The sequence below is a fragment of the Taurulus bubalis genome, assembly GCF_910589615.1.
Source record: "Taurulus bubalis genome assembly, chromosome: 19".
NCBI classification, from domain to species: domain Eukaryota; kingdom Metazoa; phylum Chordata; class Actinopteri; order Perciformes; family Cottidae; genus Taurulus; species Taurulus bubalis.
Window position 1 is genome coordinate 17,831,786 of NC_136607.1, and position 23,752 is coordinate 17,855,537.

The 23,752-nt window shown below is 41.5% G+C and overlaps 4 protein-coding genes across 4 annotated transcripts; 3 read left to right on the forward strand and 1 right to left on the reverse strand.

Annotated features, from left to right (window-relative positions):
* Positions 1 to 1,232: 1,232 nt before the first annotated feature.
* Positions 1,233 to 4,052, forward strand: f2rl1.1 (coagulation factor II (thrombin) receptor-like 1, tandem duplicate 1; the record flags this gene model as incomplete). Its single annotated transcript, XM_079235440.1, has 2 exons — positions 1,233 to 1,305; positions 2,031 to 4,052. 2 exons carry the CDS (start codon positions 1,233 to 1,235, stop codon positions 3,086 to 3,088), a joined length of 1,131 nt encoding a protein of 376 aa, XP_079091566.1. The 3' UTR covers positions 3,089 to 4,052.
* A 1,243-nt stretch (positions 4,053 to 5,295) lies between these two features.
* Positions 5,296 to 7,763, forward strand: f2rl1.2 (coagulation factor II (thrombin) receptor-like 1, tandem duplicate 2). Its single transcript, XM_079234821.1, has 2 exons — positions 5,296 to 5,382; positions 6,186 to 7,763. The coding sequence occupies exons 1-2, from the start codon at positions 5,316 to 5,318 to the stop codon at positions 7,280 to 7,282; spliced, it is 1,164 nt and encodes a 387-aa protein (XP_079090947.1). The 5' UTR covers positions 5,296 to 5,315; the 3' UTR covers positions 7,283 to 7,763.
* A 2,290-nt stretch (positions 7,764 to 10,053) lies between these two features.
* On the reverse strand, positions 10,054 to 10,932 carry ch25hl2 (cholesterol 25-hydroxylase like 2; the record flags this gene model as incomplete). The annotated part of the gene is made up of 1 exon (XM_079235014.1): positions 10,054 to 10,932. One exon carries the CDS (start codon positions 10,930 to 10,932, stop codon positions 10,054 to 10,056), a length of 879 nt encoding a protein of 292 aa, XP_079091140.1.
* A 6,127-nt stretch (positions 10,933 to 17,059) lies between these two features.
* s100z (S100 calcium binding protein Z) lies at positions 17,060 to 19,594 on the forward strand (the record flags this gene model as incomplete). Its single annotated transcript, XM_079235540.1, has 2 exons — positions 17,060 to 17,203; positions 19,439 to 19,594. The coding sequence occupies exons 1-2, from the start codon at positions 17,063 to 17,065 to the stop codon at positions 19,592 to 19,594; spliced, it is 297 nt and encodes a 98-aa protein (XP_079091666.1). The 5' UTR covers positions 17,060 to 17,062.
* Between the last annotated feature and the right edge of the window lie 4,158 nt (positions 19,595 to 23,752).

The window sequence follows — 23,752 nt, forward strand, 5'->3', positions numbered from 1 at the left end:
CCTTCATTAAATGTAAAGAGTCCCAACTTTTACATTTTGGGTTTTAAGTAAAAAGAAAAACGTTTGCTTTTTGGTATTATCATTATTTTTTTACACATTTGAATTCTTTATTATTGAACGACGGATGACTTAAACAGAAACTTTGAAGAAAGACTGAGTCCTCTAATAACCAAAACTAAAATATTGTTCTTAATATCGCATCACTGAACAGATGCACACCTGTGTGCTTATTTTCACGTACAGCAGCTTCTGTTCTGCTTTCTTCATAAGGTCACAAGTTGTGGAAAACAGAAGTAGGTCAAACTTTAATTATATCTTTAGGAAATTACCGTCATCAGTCTGATGCTTGTGTTTCATGTAAGTCAAAGAAGCAATAATAGTGTATAAATACTATGTAGCAAGTACAAGTCCTGGAAGTAACCAAGTAAAAGTACTACAGTATTCACACAAATGTACTTAAATTACTGAGAGTAGGAATACCATAAAAGAAGATCAACCTCTTTTATTCCCGAAGGAATTATTGTGACAGTTTAATCAAAGATTAATACAGAAGAACAAAAACAATGGAATAAACATATATATTTATAATAGAATAAACATGCAAAAGAAGTACTAGTGCAACTAGCAATTACATTAAATAAAGTACACTTAATTAAAATAAAAGTAAAATTACAACAAAGATTAAATGGAGTAAAAAATAAATATATTTGTATATATGTTGCTCCTCAACCTGTAATAATGCATACTCTTTTATTTGTTTTCTTTTTATTAGTAACTTAGATCTACAAAGTAACTTCAGATGCCAAATAAATGAAGTAAACAGTGATATATTTCCCTCAGAGATGGAGTAGAAGTAGAAAGTAGCATGACATGGAAATACACGAGTAAAGTACAGCTCAAAAGTACAGTAAGTGCATTTAAAATACACTCCACTAATAAATAAAAGATTGGAGTAAATCTTACATTGTTGTTGTTTTAAGTGCAAAATAAAAACAAGTCGTTTACTGGCATGAAGCTGGTGTTGTCTCACAACCGGTTATAGATGTCACCGGTGAGTTCACCTGGCGGAAGGACCTGACGTCACGCGTCCGAGAGGCGCTTTGGTTGGCTGCGCGCCGAGGTCACGTGGTCACGTGATCCAGGTGTCAAAATCCAGCTATGTGAAGACGAGCACGGCGGTTAAAAGCAGCGCAGCCACGCCCGCGCGCACTGCTCTCTACCTGTGAACGATCATGGCCGCGAGGGCGCGATGGCTTCAGCTGGTCCTCCTGCTGTGTTTCCTGCACACCTGCGCGTCAGAGATCGGTAAGAGAGCCGGCGGGTCGTGGGCTCCACCTGTGGTGCGTTTGAGGGCTTAAAACTTTAAAATACGTCGAGTATATACACAAAGTGTTTGTTTTGACGTGTTGGCCTCGACTGGTTAGTCCGGAGGAGTTCGAAAGTATTCTGGGAGGTTGTGATGCTCAAAGGTCTAATTATGAGGAGAGAACAGGGGCTCACACTGGAATGTACTCAAGAACTGTATTTATACACATGTGAGATACTTGTACCTGAGTTTTACCTGACGTCATACTTCTCCTCCACTGAATCTTAGAGGTAAATATTGTACTTTCTACGCATCAGAGGTACATATTGTACAATGTACTCCACTATATCAGAGGTAAATATTGTACTTTCTTGTACTTTCTACGTATCAGAGGTAAATGTTGTACTTTCTACAACACAGAGGTACATATTGTGCATTGTACTCCACTATATCAGAGGTAAATATTGTACTTTGTACTCTACTATAAGGGAATTATTGTACTTTCTACATCTCGGAGGTAAATGTTTAACTTTTTAATGCACTACACTTTTACTTTTCTTACTTGGAAGTAAAAAGAGCAAAGCGGTTTTGAATGCAGGACTTTCCCTAGTACTGGAGTATTTTCACAGTATTGGAGGTCCATGTATCGCACGTTGCTGCTTACACTGTCAACCCGTTGCACTTTTTTTTCACACTGCTTTTTTCGTATCTTATTCTGACTCAGAAGAGCGAGGCTTCACCGGTACGGAGACCTCGGACGGGGTGTGGGTCAGCTCCGTGGCCAAGCAGGTCCTGAGCAGCCGCCTCACCACCGTCTTCCTCCCCATCGTCTACATCATCGTGTTCGCGGTGGGTCTTCCCACCAACGCCCTCGCCATCTGGGTGTTCCTCTTCCGCACCAAGAAGAAGCACCCGTCCTCCATCTACATGGCCAACCTGGCGCTGGCCGACCTGCTCTTCGTCATCTGGGTCCCCTTGAAGATCTCGTACCACTTCAACGGCAACAACTGGATCTACGGGGACGGGCTGTGCAAGGTGCTGGTGGCGTTCTTCTACGGCAACATGTACTGCTCCATCGCCTTCATCGCCTGCATTAGCGTCCAGCGCTACTGGGCCGTGGTCCACCCGCTGTCTCGCTCCCCGAGGGCCAACGCCGTGGCCGTCGGAGTCTCGGTCGCCGTCTGGGCGGCGGTCTGGCTCGTCACCGTCCCGCTCTTCCTGTACGACCAGGATGTCCGCGTGACCAACCTCAACATCCGCACCTGCCACGACGTCATCAAGCCCAGCCAGAAGAAGATGGCGGCGGGCTACTTCCTCACGATGGGGACGGTGGGCTTCGTCGTCCCCACCGCCGTGTGCGTCATATCCTACGTGCTCATGCTCAAGGCGCTCCGCAGCAGCATGGGCGACCCCGCCATCGCCAAGAAGCGGCAGAAGGCCGTGGTGTTGATCGTCACCGTGCTGGTGATGTTTCTGGTGTGCTTCACCCCGAGCAACATCATGCTGCTGGTGCACTACATCCTCCTCCTGGGCGAGGCGCACAACAACCTGTACGGCTTCTACATCTCCACGCTGTGCCTGGCGAGCCTCAACAGCTGCCTGGACCCGTTCGTTTACTACTTCATCTCGGAGGAATTCCGGGATCACGTGAAGAACACGTTCCTCTGCAGGAGCGAGAGGACGGTGGAGCGGATGAGGGTTTCCTTCAGCGCCCTCAAGTACTCCAAGAAGAGCAACACGTACGCGTCTAATTCAGGGAACACGCAGAGCACCGAGTGCTAACTCTTCTTTTTAAAAAGAACTCTCCGCAGTTATGGATTTGTTTATTGTGACCTCAGCCGTTCTTGTGAGGAAATCACTGCTTTAAAGGCTTCCTCGAAGCTTTAAGCTATCTAAGTTACTGTTGTAAATGTTTTATTTTTTTTTTGTCTTTTGATAATGAAACTGATATTTGATGCTCGTTGCTATAGTCTGCAGTTTTATTTGATTTTATTTACGACGTTGTTTTCTTTTTTGTTTATACATGCACTTGATCTTTAAATCCAAGCTGTCATTTTTATTGAGAACAATTCTTTGTTGACGCGCCAAAAGGTTTAGCGTGTTGTTTGATGCATGATGCAAAGCGTGACATGTGTTTACCTCTGGTATGTGTTTTTTAAAGTAATCATTTTAAAGTGTCAATAAATGTGATTGTACAACCTGCAGATCTTGAGAAGTCTCAGAAAGAGTTGTTTGCATTTCTTTAAGAACAGAAATGTCTTAAAAGGTGCACACACACACACACACACACACATATTTTATTGTTATTGTTTTAATCAAATTGCAGGCTCTCAGGAGATGTTTTGCATCCATAAAATATAAAATATATCTTCGTGCTGCAAGAGACTGTACAATGAGTTTTTGTCTTCTGAAAAAGATGTAATGGAGAATAATTCTAGGCCATATACTTACCTGCTGGTTTTAGTCATACTTTGGCTGTCATTATTATTTGGAACCGTTATTAAATTGCATTTAATGGCATTCAAAGGGTCTTAAAAGTCTTAATTTTAACTTTGTTAAAATGTTTGGTTATTGACATTTTCTTTGCCGGGCAGTTGGAAAGGTCAAGCTGTGTCTTCCTCATTTTCTAAACAATCCTCACAGGTTTCATTCCTCATGCTAGTGTTTCGTGTCGGTCCTCCTGAAGTCTCAGGCATTAGATCTACATAATGCTGACGTCTGTATTTATTTTGGATTTATTGAAATTGGCAAAGAAAGCTGTATTTTTCATCATATGTACAATTGTAGTTTTTAATTTGAAGCTCAACAAAACGGGTCAAGAGTTGTACAAATAAGTTTCCCTGAAGTGAAATTTCTTACATAATTAAACTGATTTTCATGACTTCAAAAATAGCTTTCCATACTGAAATATTTCCTTGTTTCCTGCCTCCAAAGGTCTTTTACTGAAGGAAGTGTCTCAGACTCTTAGAGGAGTAAAAGCTACTGTATATGAACACATCACTCTGAATATTTACTGCTTTTTCTTTTTTTATCATTCATCTGATCCTATAAGAGCAGTTTAGACTCAATGAGGGAGAGAGTTCACTTTTATTAAAAACAAGGCAGTTGAAGTTGTGCTTGACGACATTGTGATGGATATAGATCAAGATGGAACTGAACTGAAGATATAATCTGAAGATATAATCTTCAATTCCAGTCAACAAAACAACGAATATGAATCCACCCAAAATAAATAATACAGTGAGGAAGACCGGGAAAAATGTTTTCTTTTTGTAAACCACAGAAATATTAAAAATGTTTAGCATCTCATATCATTATGATTTACAGGATCTACTTTTTTTTATAAGTGTGGAAACGGGCTTCCATATAAATGAGTAAGTACAGTAAAATAAAATAGAATGATGGATAAGTAAATGAAATGAAGCATGTTGTTACTTGAAAATAAAATATTAATGATAACAGTGAAGTTATATAGGATAACTGGAGAAAGGCATCTAGGAGAGCAGGCAGTATAATCTAGTTATAATATAATCTAGTATTTTGTTTGAGAGGTTACCTCACTGATTGTAATGTTTGCCGTATTTATATTAGATAAAGCAAATCCTTATCTTTATTATTTTTATAGGACCAAAATAATTCTGTTGCAGGAAGTTATGAAATAGTTCAAATCACATTCTGTCTGTCGCTGTAACAGACCTTAAAAAAGAAGTGTCAACAAAATTAAATAAATAAAGGTATTAAAAAAATTATAATATAAAACAAGCATTATTCAAGTTACTAAAATGAACTCTTGTATATGTCGTTATTATTTGGAGTTCTCTTCTTCGTGAGCTACAGAAACCTCCAGGAGACGCAGTGACCCAGGTGGGCGGGTCAGAGGTCGTGACGTACAGGGCGCGCGCACAGGTAGTCTCGGGGTGTGTCCTTCACGGTTGTGGGACGCATTTAAGAAGTTGCTCGAGGGAAACTATTAAAGTAGCAAAGCTGAGAGCGCGCGAAGAACAAAGACATGGATTTTACTCGGTTATCGTCGCTGCTTTTGATTTTATGCTGCTTCTTTGCCTCCAATGCCGCAAGTAAGACCGGAAGTACCTCTGTTTCTGTGTGGAAGAGCGAGCTCGGTTACATACCGAGAGAGAGTATTTTAATAAAGCCATACTCTGTTAATATTTAAGTATATTAAACCAAACGTTTTAGCACATTGTTGTCTTAATGAGACAGACTATTTGACATTGGGCGGTGTGTCGGGAAATGTAGGCGTAATAATAATAATAATATTAATAATATATATATATATATATATATATATATATATATATCCCCTTTTTAACTGTATTATATATCCCTTTTAGCTGTATTATTATTATCATTAGTCTTGTGTGTGTGTGTGTGTGTGTGTGTGTGTATGTATGTATGTGTATATATATATATATATATATATTACATACATACATACATACATACATACATACATACATACATACACACGTGTACAAAACAAGGACATTATATATATATATATATATATATATTTCCCCTTTTAGTTGTATTATATATCCCTTTTAGCTGTATTATTATTATTATTATCACTAGTCTTGAGTTTCAGTAATAGTTTTTATTGGTAAATATTGTTTATGAGGCCTGGAATTCATTATTATTTTCATCATAGACTCCTTTTATCATATTTAGCTTAAAAAGAAAATAATGAAAAATGCCAGATTTTTAAATATTTAGTTTGGGTCTAACCACAAAGACACTCTGTTTGTAAGATAGTCGATTTTATAATGATGAAAAGCAGCAAATCCTCACTTTTGAGAAGCTGGACTAATATTTTGTCTGGTTAAAAGTGAATCATCTCAGTCCTAATGCGGTCCTATAGTTTCAGGTAAAGGACGGGGGTTCATCGGGTACCAGGACCCTTTAGACTCCAACCAGGTCGTCGTGGACCAGGCGACATCCGACGCCCTGAAGAGTAACCTCACCACGGTCTTCCTCCCCATCGTCTACATCATCGTGTTCGCCGTGGGGCTCCCCGCCAACGGCATGGCCATCTGGGTGTTCCTCTTCCGCACCAAGAAGAAGCACCCGTCCTCCATCTACATGGCCAACCTGGCGCTGGCCGACCTGCTCTTCGTCATCTGGACGCCGCTGAAGATTTCCTACCATCTCAACGGCAACGACTGGATCTACGGAGAGCCGCTGTGCAAAGTGCTGGTGAGCTTCTTCTACGGGAACATGTACTGCTCCATCCTCTTCATCGCCTGCCTCAGCGTGCAGCGCTACTGGGTGGTGGCTCACCCGCTGTCCCAGCAGAGGAAGAACAACAAGGTGGCCGTCGGCGTCTGCGTGGCCATCTGGGCGTTCGTGTGGCTCACCAGCACGCCGCTGTACCTGTACGACCACACCGCCAAGCTCAAGGACCCCAACGTCACCACCTGCCACGACGTCAACGTCATCCGGGACGCCCTCGACCCGTTCCCGTCCGTGCAGCTCCCGTACTACTACTTCATCTTCATGGGCCTGGTGGTGTTCCTCGTCCCCTGCGTGGTGATCTTCGTGGCCTACGTTCTGCTGCTGCGGGCCCTGGGGAACTGCATGGTGGACAGCGCGGCGGCAAAGAACCGGCAGAAGGCGGTGTTGTTGATCGCCATCGTCCTGGTGACGTTCCTCGTGTGCTTCGTCCCCAGCAACGTCATGCTGGTGGTGCACTACTCGCTGCTGAAGGACGGAGTGGTGAACAACGGCTACGGCTTCTACGTGTCCACGCTGTGCCTGGCGAGCCTCAACAGCTGCCTGGACCCGTTCATCTACTACTTTGTGTCCGAGGACTTCAGGAACCACGTGAAGAACACGCTGCTGTGCAGGAGCAGCCGCACGGTGGAGAGGATGAGGGTCTCCTTCAGCTCCATGAAATACTCCAAGAGGAGCAAGTCCTTCGTGTCGGACAGCGGGAACACGCAGAGCAGCTCCTGTTAGGGACGACGAGACTCGAAAGGGAACGCCGGCGTCATCTCACTGGACCTTGTGGCACATCGGTCCGTAATGATGGACACCCATCGGCCATAAACAGGTAACCTCAGATGAACTCCCCAACTGTGAAGATGAGAGCGCCGAGCACATTTGAAAACTTCATTATGTACTGTTGTTGAGTGTTGAAACATGAATACATATTTAATTTTGTTATATATATATATATATATATGTAAGTGGAGAGAAGGCCTGTTAAAGACTGACATTTTAGTTCTGTTTGTTTCCCCCTCCAAAGTTGTGATTTGACTTTTCACTGCACTGAAGACCATTTTAAAGCAAATGAACATCTGTAATTGGTCAAATCCACAACTTCATTTTCATTCCTGTTTTGTATTTTTAAGCATGGTTTTTATCGCGTCATCTTAAATGTTAAAATGTAAAAATAGCAGTTTGTCCTTGTTACATACTTTCTTAAATAAATGACACAAAAAAAAACAGGGTGCAGTTCCTGCGAAACTCCTTTTTGATATTGCGTAACCTTATTTTTGCCACACATCTGGTGACTCATTGTCGTAAATGATTCTCGTCGCCTTGTGGAAATGTTAGGAATTCATGGAATGTGTGAGTTTTTTTTTTTTTTTTTTTTTAAGAGGCAGAAAAGTGAACAAACCAGTTCATTTAAATTTTTTTTAAAACAATATTTGACTGTTCAATCACATATTACACTTTATTGTTGTGACGTAAAAGCCAGACGCTGAAGTTTCCCAGACTTGAAGCTCACACGGTCCAACATCTTCTTCTCGCTTCACATCTCCTAAATTTAACAAGACAATATAGTGTCAACACAAAAGGGGCATTGTGAACCAAAGTCCTTTATCTGGAGATAAGAAGTGTTTCAAGCAGTAACCCCCCCAGCACGCACCCAGACTGAATGCTGATAGCTTGCTGTGTGATGACTGGCTGAGTCAGAGGTGAATGATTGTTGGTGAGTGTCCTCTTACCTTTTGTGGAATACCTTCTTTTCACATGTTGGGCACGCAGCCACTCCCCGTGTCCCTTTACACAGGTACGCCGTGTAAACAAAGCAACTTGCAACTGGCAGTAAAACACCAACAAAAGAAGAATTTATACATTTAAAGATGTATTATTTATGTATATATGTGACACTTTCATGAAACCGAGAAGGGGGGAAAAGAGTCATTTCAAAGCTGTTGAACTACTTTCAAACCACAGGAACGTTGGTTGATTTGTTAAAGTTGATTTTGTTTTTCTAACATGATCATTCACGCAGGGTGTGGCACACTAACCCTGCAGCAGAATGCATGATGAATTACTACGTAGGAGTTCTTTATGCTAAGCTACACACACGCTAACCTGCTGCTGCTTTTTTCAGCGTGTCATGATGACAATCTTCTCTTTAAAATAGTGCTGTAACCATAACCGTACGAAGCATCTACCAATACAATGTTATTGTCAACCGAAACAGAATAACTTGTGGGGAGCAGGATACAGAGATTTACACGATAACTATATTTAATTTAAAAAACATCCACTGGCAGTGGAGTTACTCCTGCAGTTGTTCACTCGTGGTGGTTTTGTGCTGCAACATGTATGATTCACGGTTCTCGTAAATTGAAACAGACATGACATGAAGAATGACATACGAGAAACAATACTTTTTAGCTTTTTAAGAATAAAGGTTTGCAGAACAAACCGCTCAGTTATTTAAACTTCAGTAAATAGCTGAAGATAGTCTGTTTATTTCATTCATACTTCCCAGCACTAACACAGACAGACAGACAGACCTGCTGGAGGCGTCTGTGTTTCTAAAATAAACACGACCTGTTGCAACTGTCAATTCCCTTGTTTACCAGAAACCAGCCAAACCAGTTCTGGCTGCTGGTGTTGATACCGAGAGAATGGAAACAGGAAGAGTCACACAGCAGATCACCTCAGAACTACCATGTGATATCAGTAGATCTTCTACTGCTCAAAAGGAGTATCTTGTGTCCTGCCACAGATTAGTCTGTCAAAATAGATATATTAGAAGCGGCTGTGTTTGCTCCTTATGTTCTCCTCGTCGCTGGAAGGAAAGGGCGCCCTCTGGTGGTTTGCTGGTTGAAATGCAATTGGAAAAAACACACTTTTCTCCAAAGATGAAAGTCAGTATTTCTTTCTTTTCATTTTATTTTAGGTTTATACAAGTTACACATTACCTCAAACTAGACAACATAACGACCAACTATACGAACAATCAGGACAGGAAAAACACGGACATAAATCAGATATAAATCATCATCCTCCATATTGAACCTATAACAGTTTTATGGTCAGTATTTCATTAGAAGTGTATTTTATTTACGCATTATCTCAGAGCTACTTTATTTTTTAATTCATTCTAATGAATGAAGGAGAAATCTTTTGATTCTTTCAGTCCAACATAGTAAGACGTGTCGGAGAAAGACACCTGCTGTCATGACGAAAATGATTACGTTCGATTATGTATCACGAAAGTGATTGTCTTTTTCGAGGAGTTTTATTGAGAACTCTTCCAGTCTGACCAGAGCGTTACATCGACATGAATGAGAAGTCTTTCTGAAGAAGAGATGAATGTACGAAGCAAACATCAACTTACCGAATGTTAGACTGGTAATCAGCTTCTATCTAAACTGTGACGTGTCCTGTTAGAGAGAGAATACATCGGATATAAAAGAGACAGGAGAGGCAGACACCCGGGGAAAGAGAGGAACTGGTCTGGTGTTGGAGCCAATGAGAGATTAATTCGAGCTCTTTAGTCCTTTCTCCCTTCGGTCCCGTCTGGCTCCCGGAGGAGCCGGCACAGCGTGGGTTCCCCCCAGCCAGTCCCAGTGGGAGAAGAAGGGGGCGAAGTTGGTGCCGGGCCGCTGGTGGTGAGCGTCGTGCTTCGGCGCGCCGCCCCACAGGCCGAAGGGCACCAGGTTGTGCACGGCCCACGGGAAGTCGTAGCCGCAGTGGTCCTCTGTGGAAATGTAGATGTTGAAGACCATGAAGCCCCACGTGGTGAGGCAGTGGCACCGGAGCAGGACGGGGTCCACCGTGGCCCAGAAGCCCACGCTGAACAGCTCCCAGCCGGACAGGTACTGGGTGACCAGGCTGAAGGGCTGGTTGTACTGGTGGTGCACGGCGTGGAACGTGCGGTACAACCACGGCACCCGGTGGTGCAGCAGGTGCCACAGGTAATACTGGAAGTCAAACACCACCGTGCAGCCCAGGACGCCCAGGAAGAAGCTCCACAGGGTGGGCGCCTCGCAGGGCAGCGGGGTGGGCGGCCTCCACAGCCACTGGGCCGCCGTCGCGGGGACGACGTAGAGCAGATGATTGTAGACGGTGACACCCAGGGCGGGCCAGATGTTGGGCCAGGTGACGGCGGCGTCCGGGTGCAGCCGGTAGCGGTTGATGCCGGGCCAGGTGGGCGCCAGCAGGTCGAGCGCCGTGTAAAGAGCGACCAGGAGGAAGTAGGTGCTGACGGAGAGGACCACGGGGAACAGAGGGCTCCTCAGGAGGTCGTGGTGGTTCTGGTGGAGGTAGTCCCAGAAGGGCTGCAGGACCAGGCCCCCGGTCACGTTGCCCTCACCCGACAGGCAGGACAAAGTGACCTTTGACCTGCCTGTGCTCATCGCTAAGGAGGGTTCCTCTTCCAAAAAAAATGTCCGAGGGGATTATCCGAAGTGGATGAGGACGGTCTGAATGGACGTGGAGGTTAAGATCCAGCACATTGTCTGGGGATGTGGTGCCAAATTGGATGTGGACCTCTTATATGTTCAAGCCCCGCCTCCACTCCCCCCAACTCCCCGCTTTTTAGAAGAAGGCGCTCTGTAAAGGCCTTTTTTTTTTTCATGGACTCGAGGACCGCAGCCAGGACTCAGGAGCGGGGCCACAGCCGCTCTCGTCTCCGACCCAAATCATGGAGCGAGCTTCCGCTTCCTTTTGATTTTGACTTTGTGAGAAAAGAAAACAACAACTAAGAGCTGCGTGTTAATATTAAGAGAATGATAAATAGCTACGTATCGCGCATTAAGTTAAATATTCACTGCTGCATGTTAATAATCTGACTCACGTCATATTTGCATCACACATGCAAATAAATATATATATACACACACACACACACACACACACACACACACACACAGCGTGAGCCCAAAAGAGTCATTAATCATAGAAAAGCTGTCAAATGAGACATGAATTCAAAAGCACTTTCTTTCTGATGCCGGATTGAATTTGGCTCTTTGCTCCGTTTTAGTTTGTTTACAGGAAGAAGAAAACAAATAAGATTTCATGGCGGAGAACCGAACCACAGCTCCTGTTTCTGTGGTGAGACACGATCGTTTGGATCAGTACGTGTGATGTCAGACATTAGGTCGCTCACGTTGGACACCAACATGTTTCATTTCAATCTCAACAAACACACATCACATGAATGATTTAGTGGTATGACACAACCAATATTACACAGGGAATCAATACCAGGTTACATTTTGAGGTACTTGTGTGTTTCCATAGCGTATACTGTATTTTAAAGCTTTAGTCACTGCACTTTGAAGATTTAAATTGTAATACAATATATAAATCAACTAATACACAATGATATATTGTATAAAAAATATATACATCTTTACCAGATTCAACTTTAACATTAATAAACATTAATAATTAGCGACTTGTTGCCTTAAAAGATGAAGTTCGAAGTTAATTCTTAACTTTAGATACTTTGGAAGTTGAGTACTACATTTAATTATCATAAATACAACTTTATTGTTGATTTATGTTATTCTAGTTTGTTGCATAATGTTTGTCATGGAGAGGAACCAGTAATGTGAGCGTGGACATGAGTGACACACTTTATAACTGGAAGGTAGAACAGGATACAGTATTGTAGTGTAAACAGTCAGACCTCACCATAAACATCATCTCACTCTCTGATGCCACTGATCCGCCAGCAGAGGGCAGTAAGAATCTAGTCTTCACCAAAAACACAGAAACATTTTTTTTTCAGTTACATAAACTTAATCTGATGTGTCTTTGTTTAAGAGGAGACACCTCAGGTAAAAATGTAAACCTTGAAACCTCCACTTCTGATTACTTACATCTTTTTTGTATTACTAGTTTTTCTCAGATTGTATGTATGATAATGCAAATGAGACAATATTTTATTAGATTTTTGTTAATCGTCACACATTGTACACACATTGAACATTGTAGTCAGGTTCAAAATCCTTGTTTGTAATATTGGAGTAATAGTCTCTCATTTTTTTTTTTTTACAGAATTTGGATATCTTTTTATTTTTAGTATAAAATGTTGTATACATCAAGTAATTCATGATATATGGACAACCTCCCCTGTAAACACCTTGATAGGATAGGAAAAAACATAGATATAAATGAGAATTGAACGTTTATTTTATATAAGTGCTTCTGAAGTGGAGATTTCTGACTCAAAGTCTGAGGAAAAATCTCATTTCGAGGAAGAAACGTCCTTTTAAAGATATGTATTGTAAAATAAAAGCTTGTAGAAACATTATGGAGCAAAATCTCCAAATTGACCAGTGCAAACAATATTTTCTCAACACTGTGCACTGATGTCTTACGATATACTTATATCTGTACCGTAGTAACCCATTCATTAAAATATATGAAGAGACACATTGCAAAAGGCCCGTGAGGTCGATGCTCCATTGACGGCACACGGTGAGACTCTTATCACGACGGCTAGAGTCCGGCTGTCTGCACGTTGCCAACCGCGATCAGAAGAAGCACTTTTTGGCTCGGTGTCGCCACGCGCCACACAAGTGTTGGCAGTATAAAAGAGAAGTGGAGTTCTGCTCATCACTTACATGCACCGCTTGGTGTCTGAGGAGACGATGACAAGGCGTGAGACTTCACTCCCGAGGGAGTCCATTGGGCTCTGCTCCCGCCGTCCAGCTCCAGCGTCCACCGGCGTTTGTTACTCCGCACGTGAAGGATGGGTTTGTACTGCAGAGGAAACTGATCTGGGGTCAATTGCACGGACTCTTGCAGACACGTACAACACAGTGAGTTTGTTTTTATCTGTTGCTTCATCCACACATTCAAAGAAATGTCATAAAACAACCATGAGAGCAACATCCATATATATATATATATATATATATATATATATATATATATATAAATATATATATATATATATATATATATATCCATAGAATACATATCCATATAAAAAAGATACGCTACTGATCCTAATAAGACACAACATTCCTGTAAAACATTGGGGTCGTTTGGACTACATTTAGAGAATACAAGAGAAAAGACCGTCATCACATAAAGCAACGTATCCTCATGATCTCTTACGAAAAGTGGCCTTCTTAAAGTCCAGAGACACGTGTCAATGTCCGCTTGTTACATGCAGACAGTCTTTTCAAAATAATCTTCTATCTCCACAGGATACAGAAGCTAGGTTCAGTCAACCAAACTACTTTGTTAAGTTGAGGAAAAGATTGCCCTTTGAGGTCAAATGATCAATGGCGCGCTGCTGTTAGACTCGTCAACCTGATCCCAGCATGCATTTTACAAACTACAAATGATCTTTTTTTCATTTGTGTAGCTATGAGACCTGCATGAAGTCATCTTCATGGCAGAAGGTAACGACGTTTGTCAAATTCAACCAGTGAAGTTCAGAGAGTGAGAAATCCTCCGGTGGCTGTTTACACCGATCCTGACAGGGTGAGAGTCACAGCTATGGTGACGCCTCGGACCTGTGCCCTTATTGTCCTCGTGTTTACCATTTAAACCCTTAACGAATGGTTTATAACACACTATAACGTAGTTGTGAGCAGATGTAAGGACACTTCACGTGTTTATTATCATGTATTTATATGTTTCTACGTCTTCCACTTAAAAATACATGAAAATAATTCCACTCAATGGAAATCTTTCTGAAGGAATGTTTTGACGTCTGATTATTGCTGACAATAATATGTGAACAGGAAGTCTGTAAAACTGAAATAGCGCATGCAAAATATGAATTAACAGCTATAATCAGGCTTCACTTTAGGATTTCCATCACCAGAAATGGAGATGCAGATATGAACAAAGATCCATTTTTGTCTTTCTTTCTCAGTGTGAGAGCGGCGTGAAGCTGTGTGACAGCATGTGATCGCCACTGAAAGAAAGGAGCAGAAGCCCGTCAGCGCTCATCAACAGGTGCAGGTCTGCTCTAACAGAGCCTGCAGCAGAAAGCTGAGAATACAGAGTCAGTGTGGCAGAGCCAGTTCATCCTCTGCACATCTCAGCTACAAGGAAACTCAAAGCAGCTCAAGCATCCAGAACAAGTGCAAAAGAAACGCACCACAAAAGGATATAAAACAGTCACTAAGGAGCCAAGAGAAGAGAACACTTAATAGAAAAGCAAGCTTAGGTAGAAGGAGATGTACAAAATACAAAACTACACCAAATATAAACGGTAACTGTCACAAACTGGTAAGGAAGATGTAAACACAAAAATGGACAAATTGAATACAGCTATTAATGTGTAAGACAGGAGGCGATTAACTTTAACAACTTTCGAGCACAAGCGCGCTCATTCTGAATTATCTTTTTAAGATCAGCTGAACATGTCAGTGCTTTGGTTTGAGCAAAAAGGAAGCATCATCTCTTTGTGTCTTTGTTTGACCTTGAAGACGCTGCAGAGGACCTGAGGGCACACGAGGAGACACACAATGACACATCGCCCGTCGTGAATAGGAATAAAGACCGTGAGCAGGGCATCAAAACGTAAAACAGTTGTGTTTTCTCTCAGAATGTTTAATTCATCTCGAAGAAATTAGTTTTTCGATTTAAATACTACTGTTAGAGGTTTTAAACTCGTCCAATCAGAGACTAACATCTGAACTATACTGTCGTTTAACATCTGATGAGACTCAATTCTTATAACTATACAATGTATTTTCCATATATATATATATTCCATATTCCATATATATATATATATATATATATATATATATATATATATATATATATATATATATATAAAATAACCATTTCCAGGTTTGTGTCGATGCTCCGTGGGTCACCTTCCTGCACATCACTCGCTCTCAGCCGCCGTGAGGGGGAAACTGTTTCATCACCCTAGTAAATGGAAACTTCTTGGCTCCGTGGCAGCGGCTGCAAGTGGAAGAAAAAGTTGCAGGAACAGCTGACAGCTCGCATCCCTCGGGCGTTGTCTTTGGGGGCCGAGTGTTATTCTCCACTGTCGGGTATGACACTGTGTGAGAGCGACCGCCGGACACCAAATGACAAAGGAGGAAATTTGCTTTTGCTCAAAAAATAAACCCGATGATGAGAACACAGCGACTTGTCACCAGGTGAGGCTGTGAGGCTGTGAGGCCGGCGACCTGCTGGCAAGCAAAGCAAGTCAACACACGTTGGATTCATTTGACTGATGTGAAGTGAAACCAGAGGCTGCGTGGGAAGGAAACATGACGACAAACCAGGCTAAAGTACGCACAACTCAAAGTCAATGGGACGTAGATGTGGCCCGGCCGGGAAGCCCTGTCTTCTGGACGATACCGAGCTAAATTCATTCACAAGGAGACACACGTGAGATTGGGAAATGTCGAGTGACAACATGGAGGAACGGCAGAACCAGGACTGTCAGTAAAATGAGAGTTTCTTTTAGAGGGGCTTTTTTACTTAATTGTTGTCTGACAAACCTCATTTTTGTATTTACGTTTAATGTTAATATATCCAAATGAATAAAAAAGGGACTCTGCTGCTCGGAAACAATACCGCATGTGTCCACAGGGACCGCCAAAATCACCGTTAAGTGAAACATCCTCGCAGTGACTTTAATACGTGACTTGTTGCATGATAATTTAATCGTGTTTAACATAAATCACTCTTTCCCGAACCAACATGCGTGTGTTGCTTCAGCTTAACACAACACACACTCTGGCATCAACGTCCTAGATGCTGTATGCCCAACTCTCTTAGTTTAACAAACAATAAGTAAATGCTATTGCAAATATGTGGAACTTTTACATTTGTTTATAGCTGTGTGTGTATGTATATATATATATATATATATATATATATATATATATATATAGATTCAGATTCAGATTTCAAGCACATATCTTTGTTTATAGCACAAACACACATGTTTTTGTCTGTTTTAGTAACGCAATGTTGTCCTTTAATCTAATTTTTTATTCATGTGTAAGTGTGATATACAACCTTCATATTTTCTGTATCTGCTGCAAATGTTTTATATGTTTTTTTAATTCTTTATCGATTACATTTTGTTAAAAAAAAAAAAAAACGTCTGCAGCATGTGGCCAGGTATTCCACATTGCATCTTTAAACAATTGGATGGTTTTAGCAGCATTGTATTGCTGGAGTCCCTTCAGGGGCCGACGTGTGAAGGCCCTCGCCTGATGAATACCCGCGGGGCCTCCAGGGTTACACTGGCACATCTTTTGTTTTCCACTCAACAGCCTATGATTAACTCCTGGAAAGAAAGAGCGAGTTACCATGGAGGCGTCTCACCTGTGGAATTAATTACCGGCTCCAGGTAGCGAGGCTCACTTAGCTTCCACTCACTTCCTCATAAACAAGCCGTCTCTTCAGTCGCACAGGACTCTAACCAGGTAAGAACACCTCTCCCACAGACTCACTCTGATGCAAATCATGTTAATGTTACTGTGTAAATAACAGTGTTGTCCTCGTCAGGAAGCTGCAAGTGTTCACCATCACTCCAGCAGAATGCCGAGTCAGCTCGAAGGCGCAATGGATGCGCTGATCACGGTTTTCTACAACTACTCGGGCAACGATGGAGACAAGTTAAAGCTCAACAAGGGCGAGTTGAAGGAGCTCCTCAACAGCGAGCTCACCGACTTCCTCACGGTACAGTAGACGCTTCATCACGCTGGTAAATGCATTGTCTCAATAGAAGATGCTGCATCGGGAGGCACAGCTTTGGTTTCTGCTCCATTGAATAGAGGGACCAGAAAACAGCTCAGCTCACCAGACAATATCATTTAAAATATATTTAAAATAAGCAAGGGAAGTTCACTTAGAACTAACATGGAAAAGCTTCATTGACTGACATCTGATTATAACCATTCAGTTATTTGTTGCTCTTATTTGTGGCTTTTTAATTGTTGTTATTTTAATGTGTTTTTTTTCTTATAAAATGTGTTGTTCCACAAGAAATGCCACCTACAATATGAATTATAATATACAACAACAATAGTAATGATAAGCTTTATTTCTACCTTTCATAACATACAGGTATTTCAAAAACGGGGAATACGATAAAATAATAAAATCTCAAAACGAGAGATTTAAAAAAAGAAAATACAAGAAAAGAAGTTGATAGTTGTAAACATATATACAAACATATATACATCATTGAGTATGATAAATATACAATATAAATTAAATAAATACTGTGAGAAAAAATGTAGAATTAATTAAAAGTAAGTTTTGAGTTTTTGAGACGATAATCCTCATCATGTATCCATAAAGCTCTTCTTCATGTTGCTCAGCCCCAGCACTGCCTCTGATTTGGGAATATGTTGACCTGAAAATCTCCCACATTTCCTCAATGGATCTATTATGACCAATATATATATCGTGGTCATCCACTTATTAAGGCTGATGACGCTTACCAGGGTGCCCCGTTTTCACATGCTGTGAAAGAGGAACACGCTGACCTTGTCTGAGGAAATTGTTTTCTCATTGATCGCTATCCTGCTGTCAACGTGTAAACTGCTGGTGGCTCTCACGTCCCAGCGCTGTGTGAAATAAAGGCTGAGAGGAGGAGAGGTCATTTCAGATAAGCGCCGGCCCCTGAGCCCGCGTGATAGCGGCGGATGATGGAGACCGTTAACAAAACGTCCCAGGCCTCAGAGTCAGATCTCTGATGCCTTCACGTGTATATATCTTTCTTCTTGTGCTCCCTCATGAGGATGGGACGCCTCAGGTGCTCACGCATCATCATCATCATCATCAGTGGCCCATATCGCCTCCAAATATAGACGCTCCAATGATGTCATCACATCCCCTGAAGCTGCAGTCACCTCTGAGAATAGACACAGCCCAGCGACGCATTCGCCCTCAGTTTCCTCCGACAGAAAACACTGACACTGGCCAGGCTTCATAGATTACTGTGTGTTTATATATATGTATATACATACAGTATACATACAGTATATATTTTTGTTCATTTAGATTGCTTTTGAGTTTATTCTCTTTAATTAATCACTTTCATTTAATTTTTTTAATAGTTTCTTTGGAACTATTTGAGAAACTTTTATTTTCAACATTTCAGATGAACACTGAATGGATTCTCCTACTTTTAAAGCTAAATAAAACCATATATATACATTTTAAAAAGCAACTGTAAACTGGAGATGCATGGCAATGTAGTTCTATATACACAAACTTTGTCACAAGTTCATTTCATCTCATATATTTCAAATTATTTAGCTCTTTTGCTCATATGTGATATGTTATTTGGGACATATTTACTTGATATGCTGCCTGCCATTGCTGGAAAGGGGAAAGCAACATTTTGAAAGTAATAGCTCTTGGAAAATTGCTAACTGATAGAAATGCAGGATTCAGTTTAGCCATTTTTTTTGTTTCATTTCTCAGTAAAGAAACTTTCTGTAAACTTTCGCAATCAACACAATTCTTTTGCCGATTAAAAGCAAGATCAATCCCGTCTGAGTTTGCCTCAGTTTTCTGACTCTTAATGTCAGCCTTTGCTAAAGATGTTGAGCGTCACGACGTAGCGATCAGCGGGGCCTTTGAGGTCAGGCGGCGTAAAAGGAAAGCCGTGTCTTCCCTTTTTCGATCCTGAAGGGAAATGAGCAAAACAGCAATAAAAGTGGTGTGTGATCAGCTGCAGCTCACGGCTCATTTAGCAGCGACATCCCTCTGCTCTCCACCGGACACGGACATCGGCCTTCAGCTTGAGTCCGTACGAAGCTCCAACAACTACCGCTACGTCGGTGTAACCCATCCTCCATCAGGACCTGAATAGACGTGTTGCAGCTCTTTTTAATTGATCAAATAGTGTCAATACTGTTGGCTAACAAGTCCAAAACTCTCTTTTTAATTCTTGTTTTTTAGTCTCAGAAAGATCCGATGCTAGTGGAGAAAATCATGAACGACCTGGACTCGAACAAAGACAACGAGGTGGACTTCAATGAGTTTGTCGTGTTGGTGGCCGCCCTGACCGTCGCCTGCAACGACTTCTTCCAAGAGCAGAAGAAGAAAACCAAGTAGATCGCTGCCGGCTGTAGAACCATACTGTCAAACAATGACTTTGTGATCTCGCATAGCTTTTTTTCTGACCCAAATTAGTCATTTTGTAATATTAGAGTGATGTTTATAACTAGAGAATACAACAACAACAAAAAATGCCCACGGTGTTGTCATTGTCATTTTTTTGGTCATCTTTTCGTTATTGTGCTTGGAGCTGCGTTTTATCCCAAACTTGGGTGCATTACAGTAAATACTCGTACTAGTTGTGTCTATGCAGTAGATTAGACAGTTTCAGGTCATTACTGATGATTCATTGAGTGGCTTTAACCTTTAAAAACACGCCCTCTTTCGCCGTCGTGTATTTTCTCTGATGTCAAAGTCTTTGGAGACGTCGTCTCAGCCGGATGGTGCATTTAGGAAACATGCATGTCCCTCGTCTGTCTCGCTGTGAGTCAGCGTTCCCAGAGGAGCAAGTTGGAACATGTTGGTGCAAAGAGTCATGGAAAAGTCACAGGATCACAGGGATGAGATATCTTCTGTCCAATGTCTGTAACATGTATAGCTTTGAGATATATATTGCGTGAAAATGTTTCTTTTTTTTCCTGAGATATTTCACATTTTTTAGATGCCTATTTTTTTAATTCTGACCCGCAGATATGGTTTTGAAGACTTTGAGTCTTTTAATATGAGAACTTCTATGGCTGAATAAATCACAACTACTGATGTGATGTAAAAACTAAATGGAGCTACTGTGAATAAACGGCACAATATATCATCTGGAAACTGGAACTTTGTATTGATCATTTATTGGATGTTTTAACACATTACGTTTTTCACATGTGCAGCGGATGAAGACGTATTTAAATCCTTAACTTAAAGGTGCAACATTTTAAATTCAGAGCATATCGATTGCCTCTCCACGGCTCTCAACATGGCGTTGGCTGAGCCGTAGCCGCTACGTAGCAGCTAACAGCGCAGACAGGGCTAACAGTGTTACAAATAAAATGTTATGCTGTGAATAAGAGGGTAAAAAACATTACGTGATCATGAAACTTCCCCAGTTGATTACTTGCATTAAGACAATTATTTTTTGTATTACAAGTTTTCTGAAATGTTATGTGTGAATATGCAAAATAGCCATTGTCTAATGTTAAATGTTGGTGCATTAAATTATGGAAGCAAGAACTGAAATTGTAAAAAATTGTCGATCACCAGCTAAATGAATGAATGGAAAAGAAGAAGAAGAAAGAATGTTCCGATACACACATTTGTTATTACATTTTGGAACTGTTCTCTAAACTTTTAGGGTTTTTTTTGGTGATAATTTCATTTCAATGAAACCATCTGAAACATTTAGAGGAGACATGTTTCTTCGGTGAAACAGAAACAACTGAGGCAGCTGAATTTTGACTCATTTTTTGTTTGTTTTTGCAAATTGTGGTGTATTTTTACACTCACTACTTCTAATGTAAAATCTAAAAATAGGAACGATTGCTGTCCAAGTAGATTATTAAAGCATAAAGCATTAGCATTCAATAGAGCTGCTCATATAAAGTGTGTGTGAGAGCGAGTGTTCTGTAACTCAGCTCCCATTCACCGGACATCTTCACCTTGCTTCTAGTTAAACGCCTCAATGACACGCGGCGGGTCCCAGGTCGACGGACCACCTGGGTCCAGCAGCCAATCACGCGGCCGCGTCTTCGCCTCGAGCAGAAGTGCTGACATTGTGACCTTGGGGAGGACGCACATGTCGACTCAAACAGGCTTTTTTTTTGTCAGAGGGTTTTCCTCTGAACGTACCCTCCTCCCAAAATACCCGACCAGGCGGTTGCTTTGCGATAACTTTCTCCGCTGTGACGTCGGATGAAAATGACTTGAAACTAAAATACAGTGCGGCGCTTTTATGCTCGCAGATGGTGCTTCGCCGTTACAATGCAATGTGTCTGTGATTGGCTGTAATGGAGCAGGATAATCACCCTATATCCTGCAGGGAAGACGCCATGCAGTAATTATGTATTTGTGTTCGCCTTCTTAAAAGGTTGCAATCAATCACAGGTGTCATTTGATTATTTTTCAATGTGGATATTTATATTCTCACACTGCGCATCAAAGTGTGTGTCTCCTCATTTCCTGCTTTCAGCAGAGGCGTCTTTTCCCACCGATCGTAAAGAATACGAGTCGTGTTGCGTGAGCATCTCTGCTGGTGTGTATCCTCATGACTCTTATAGTGTGACGGCGGGAATTACTGGCAATTAAGAGATGCTTGCACCTGAAGTGCACATGCAACCAGGTTCCCGGCATGATGTGAGAGACACTGGTGATACAAAAACTGCTTCTTGAAATACAATAACTGCTCTTTTACTTGCTGTAAAATGTAAAGTCAGAAGCTCCTTCATGACTTTGGAAGCAGGAGACCAGAAAAAAAGGAGAAGAGACATGTGACATAAAAGAAAAGATGAAATGGCAGAGAAAAGGAGGATGGGATATCGAGAGGGATGATGGAAAGAAAGGCGTGCGAGGAAAAGACTGATAAAGTCTAAATACCTTATTGTGATGCCACAAACACAATACATGTTCCCTGAAAGAACACATGCAGGTGTTGATAACATCAGGAAATCAAATACTTGTCCAGTAAGAAAAGAGTGATGGAAGAAGAAAAGAGGGACGAGCCCACAGAAATCTTTCCTAGTGGAATGAATATAAATGTAGCAGGTATGTTTGTGTGTGATGTGTTTCAGGAGTTGAAGAGTTTCTCCTCATTTCAGGCGTCGGTCTGGAGCTTCTACCTGCAACGAATGTCTTTACAAATTGCCCTCGAGCCCTTATTTCCCACATGCTGTCCCTTTGACAATTTCGTCACTCTGTGCGTCACTGTTTGTGTCATAACTCCCCATTAGGACTGACGTGTGTGTGTGTGTGTGTGTGTGTGTGTGTGTGTGTGTGTGTGTGTGCGTGTAAACTGAGTGAAAATTGAATGTGATATGGTCCTCGTGGATTTAAGCATTTTGCAGAACAAGGGTTACAAAGCTACGGGTGTAAACAGGGGACATTAAAGTTTTCTCTGTGTTCACACCACGAACACAACAACAACAATATCAGATGAATTACATGATAAAGACAGACAAGATTAACCATGAAGCATATGAAATATACACCATGCAAGAAAATCTAAAAGAAATCCAATCAGAGGCATACAGATGACAAACAAAGGGAAAATAAGGAGGAGAGCTCAGTGCTCGATATTAATTAAAGATCCATTTTAATCTTGATTAAACATGGAGGACAAGAGCAGATTTGTGCCACATTAAACATAAAGATGTTTAGCTTTAAATGAACTCTACCCGACCAGAGAAGGGTGCTCGCTCAGAGCTCAGCAGTTTTTCTAACAGTTAGTTAGTTTTTTACATTTTGAGATTTGAGGATATTTTGCTTCCATAACATGTCATTGTTTCAGACCAGTGGAAAGAAAACATCCAAAATGCACATAGGCTTCAGGTCTTCCTCATTGTTTCAAGAAGAAGAAGAAGAAGAAGACGACATTATGTGTCCGAACACCTTCAGTGCTGCTGATTAGTGCTGCAGATGGAGGATGATCCTGTTATGAAGCGCAACACCTGAGGAGCCAGTTTTTCCACGGCTGCTTGCTTTATCCTGGAAAACAGTATGGTCGTCCCTCTGGGGGAGATGACGACAACAATGGCGTCCTGAAGCTCCTGTTGGCTAACGTAGCGCCGGATCTGTTTCCTGCACTGGAACAAAAAACATCGAGTCGGGCTTTGCATCACTTCTAATGTCTCCTGTGATTCATACCAGATCTAATAAGACAATATTTCCTTTCAAAACCTAAAAAACTAAAACAGACCTTTTGAGAATGACTTTTCTAAAATGCATAAAGAAGAGTGGCCTCATGTGTGATGTTTTATAGGGCACAGACACATATTGAGTGTCTGTATCCGCTTGAAGCCCCTGCTGAGTGATTGACAAAGTATTGATGATTTTGTCTCTCAGAAAGGCCAAATTCAAATGCCACGCTTGATTTTCTCCGTCTGTAGAGTAACGGAGGAGTTCAAACCAAACCGTCATCATCATCATCATCATCATCATCATCATCGTCATCGTCATCATCGCAATCAACCCGTCGGTCCAAAGCACACTTGCTTCCTTTGATCATCGCTGAGT

Bases quoted from the DNA above. Each gene is read 5' to 3' on its own strand.
- f2rl1.2 (XM_079234821.1), top strand. From the start codon at position 5,316: ATGGATTTTACTCGGTTATCGTCGCTGCTTTTGATTTTATGCTGCTTC. The intron at 5,383-6,185 runs GTAAGACCGGAA...GCGGTCCTATAG, and splicing joins CTTTGCCTCCAATGCCGCAA to TTTCAGGTAAAGGACGGGGG.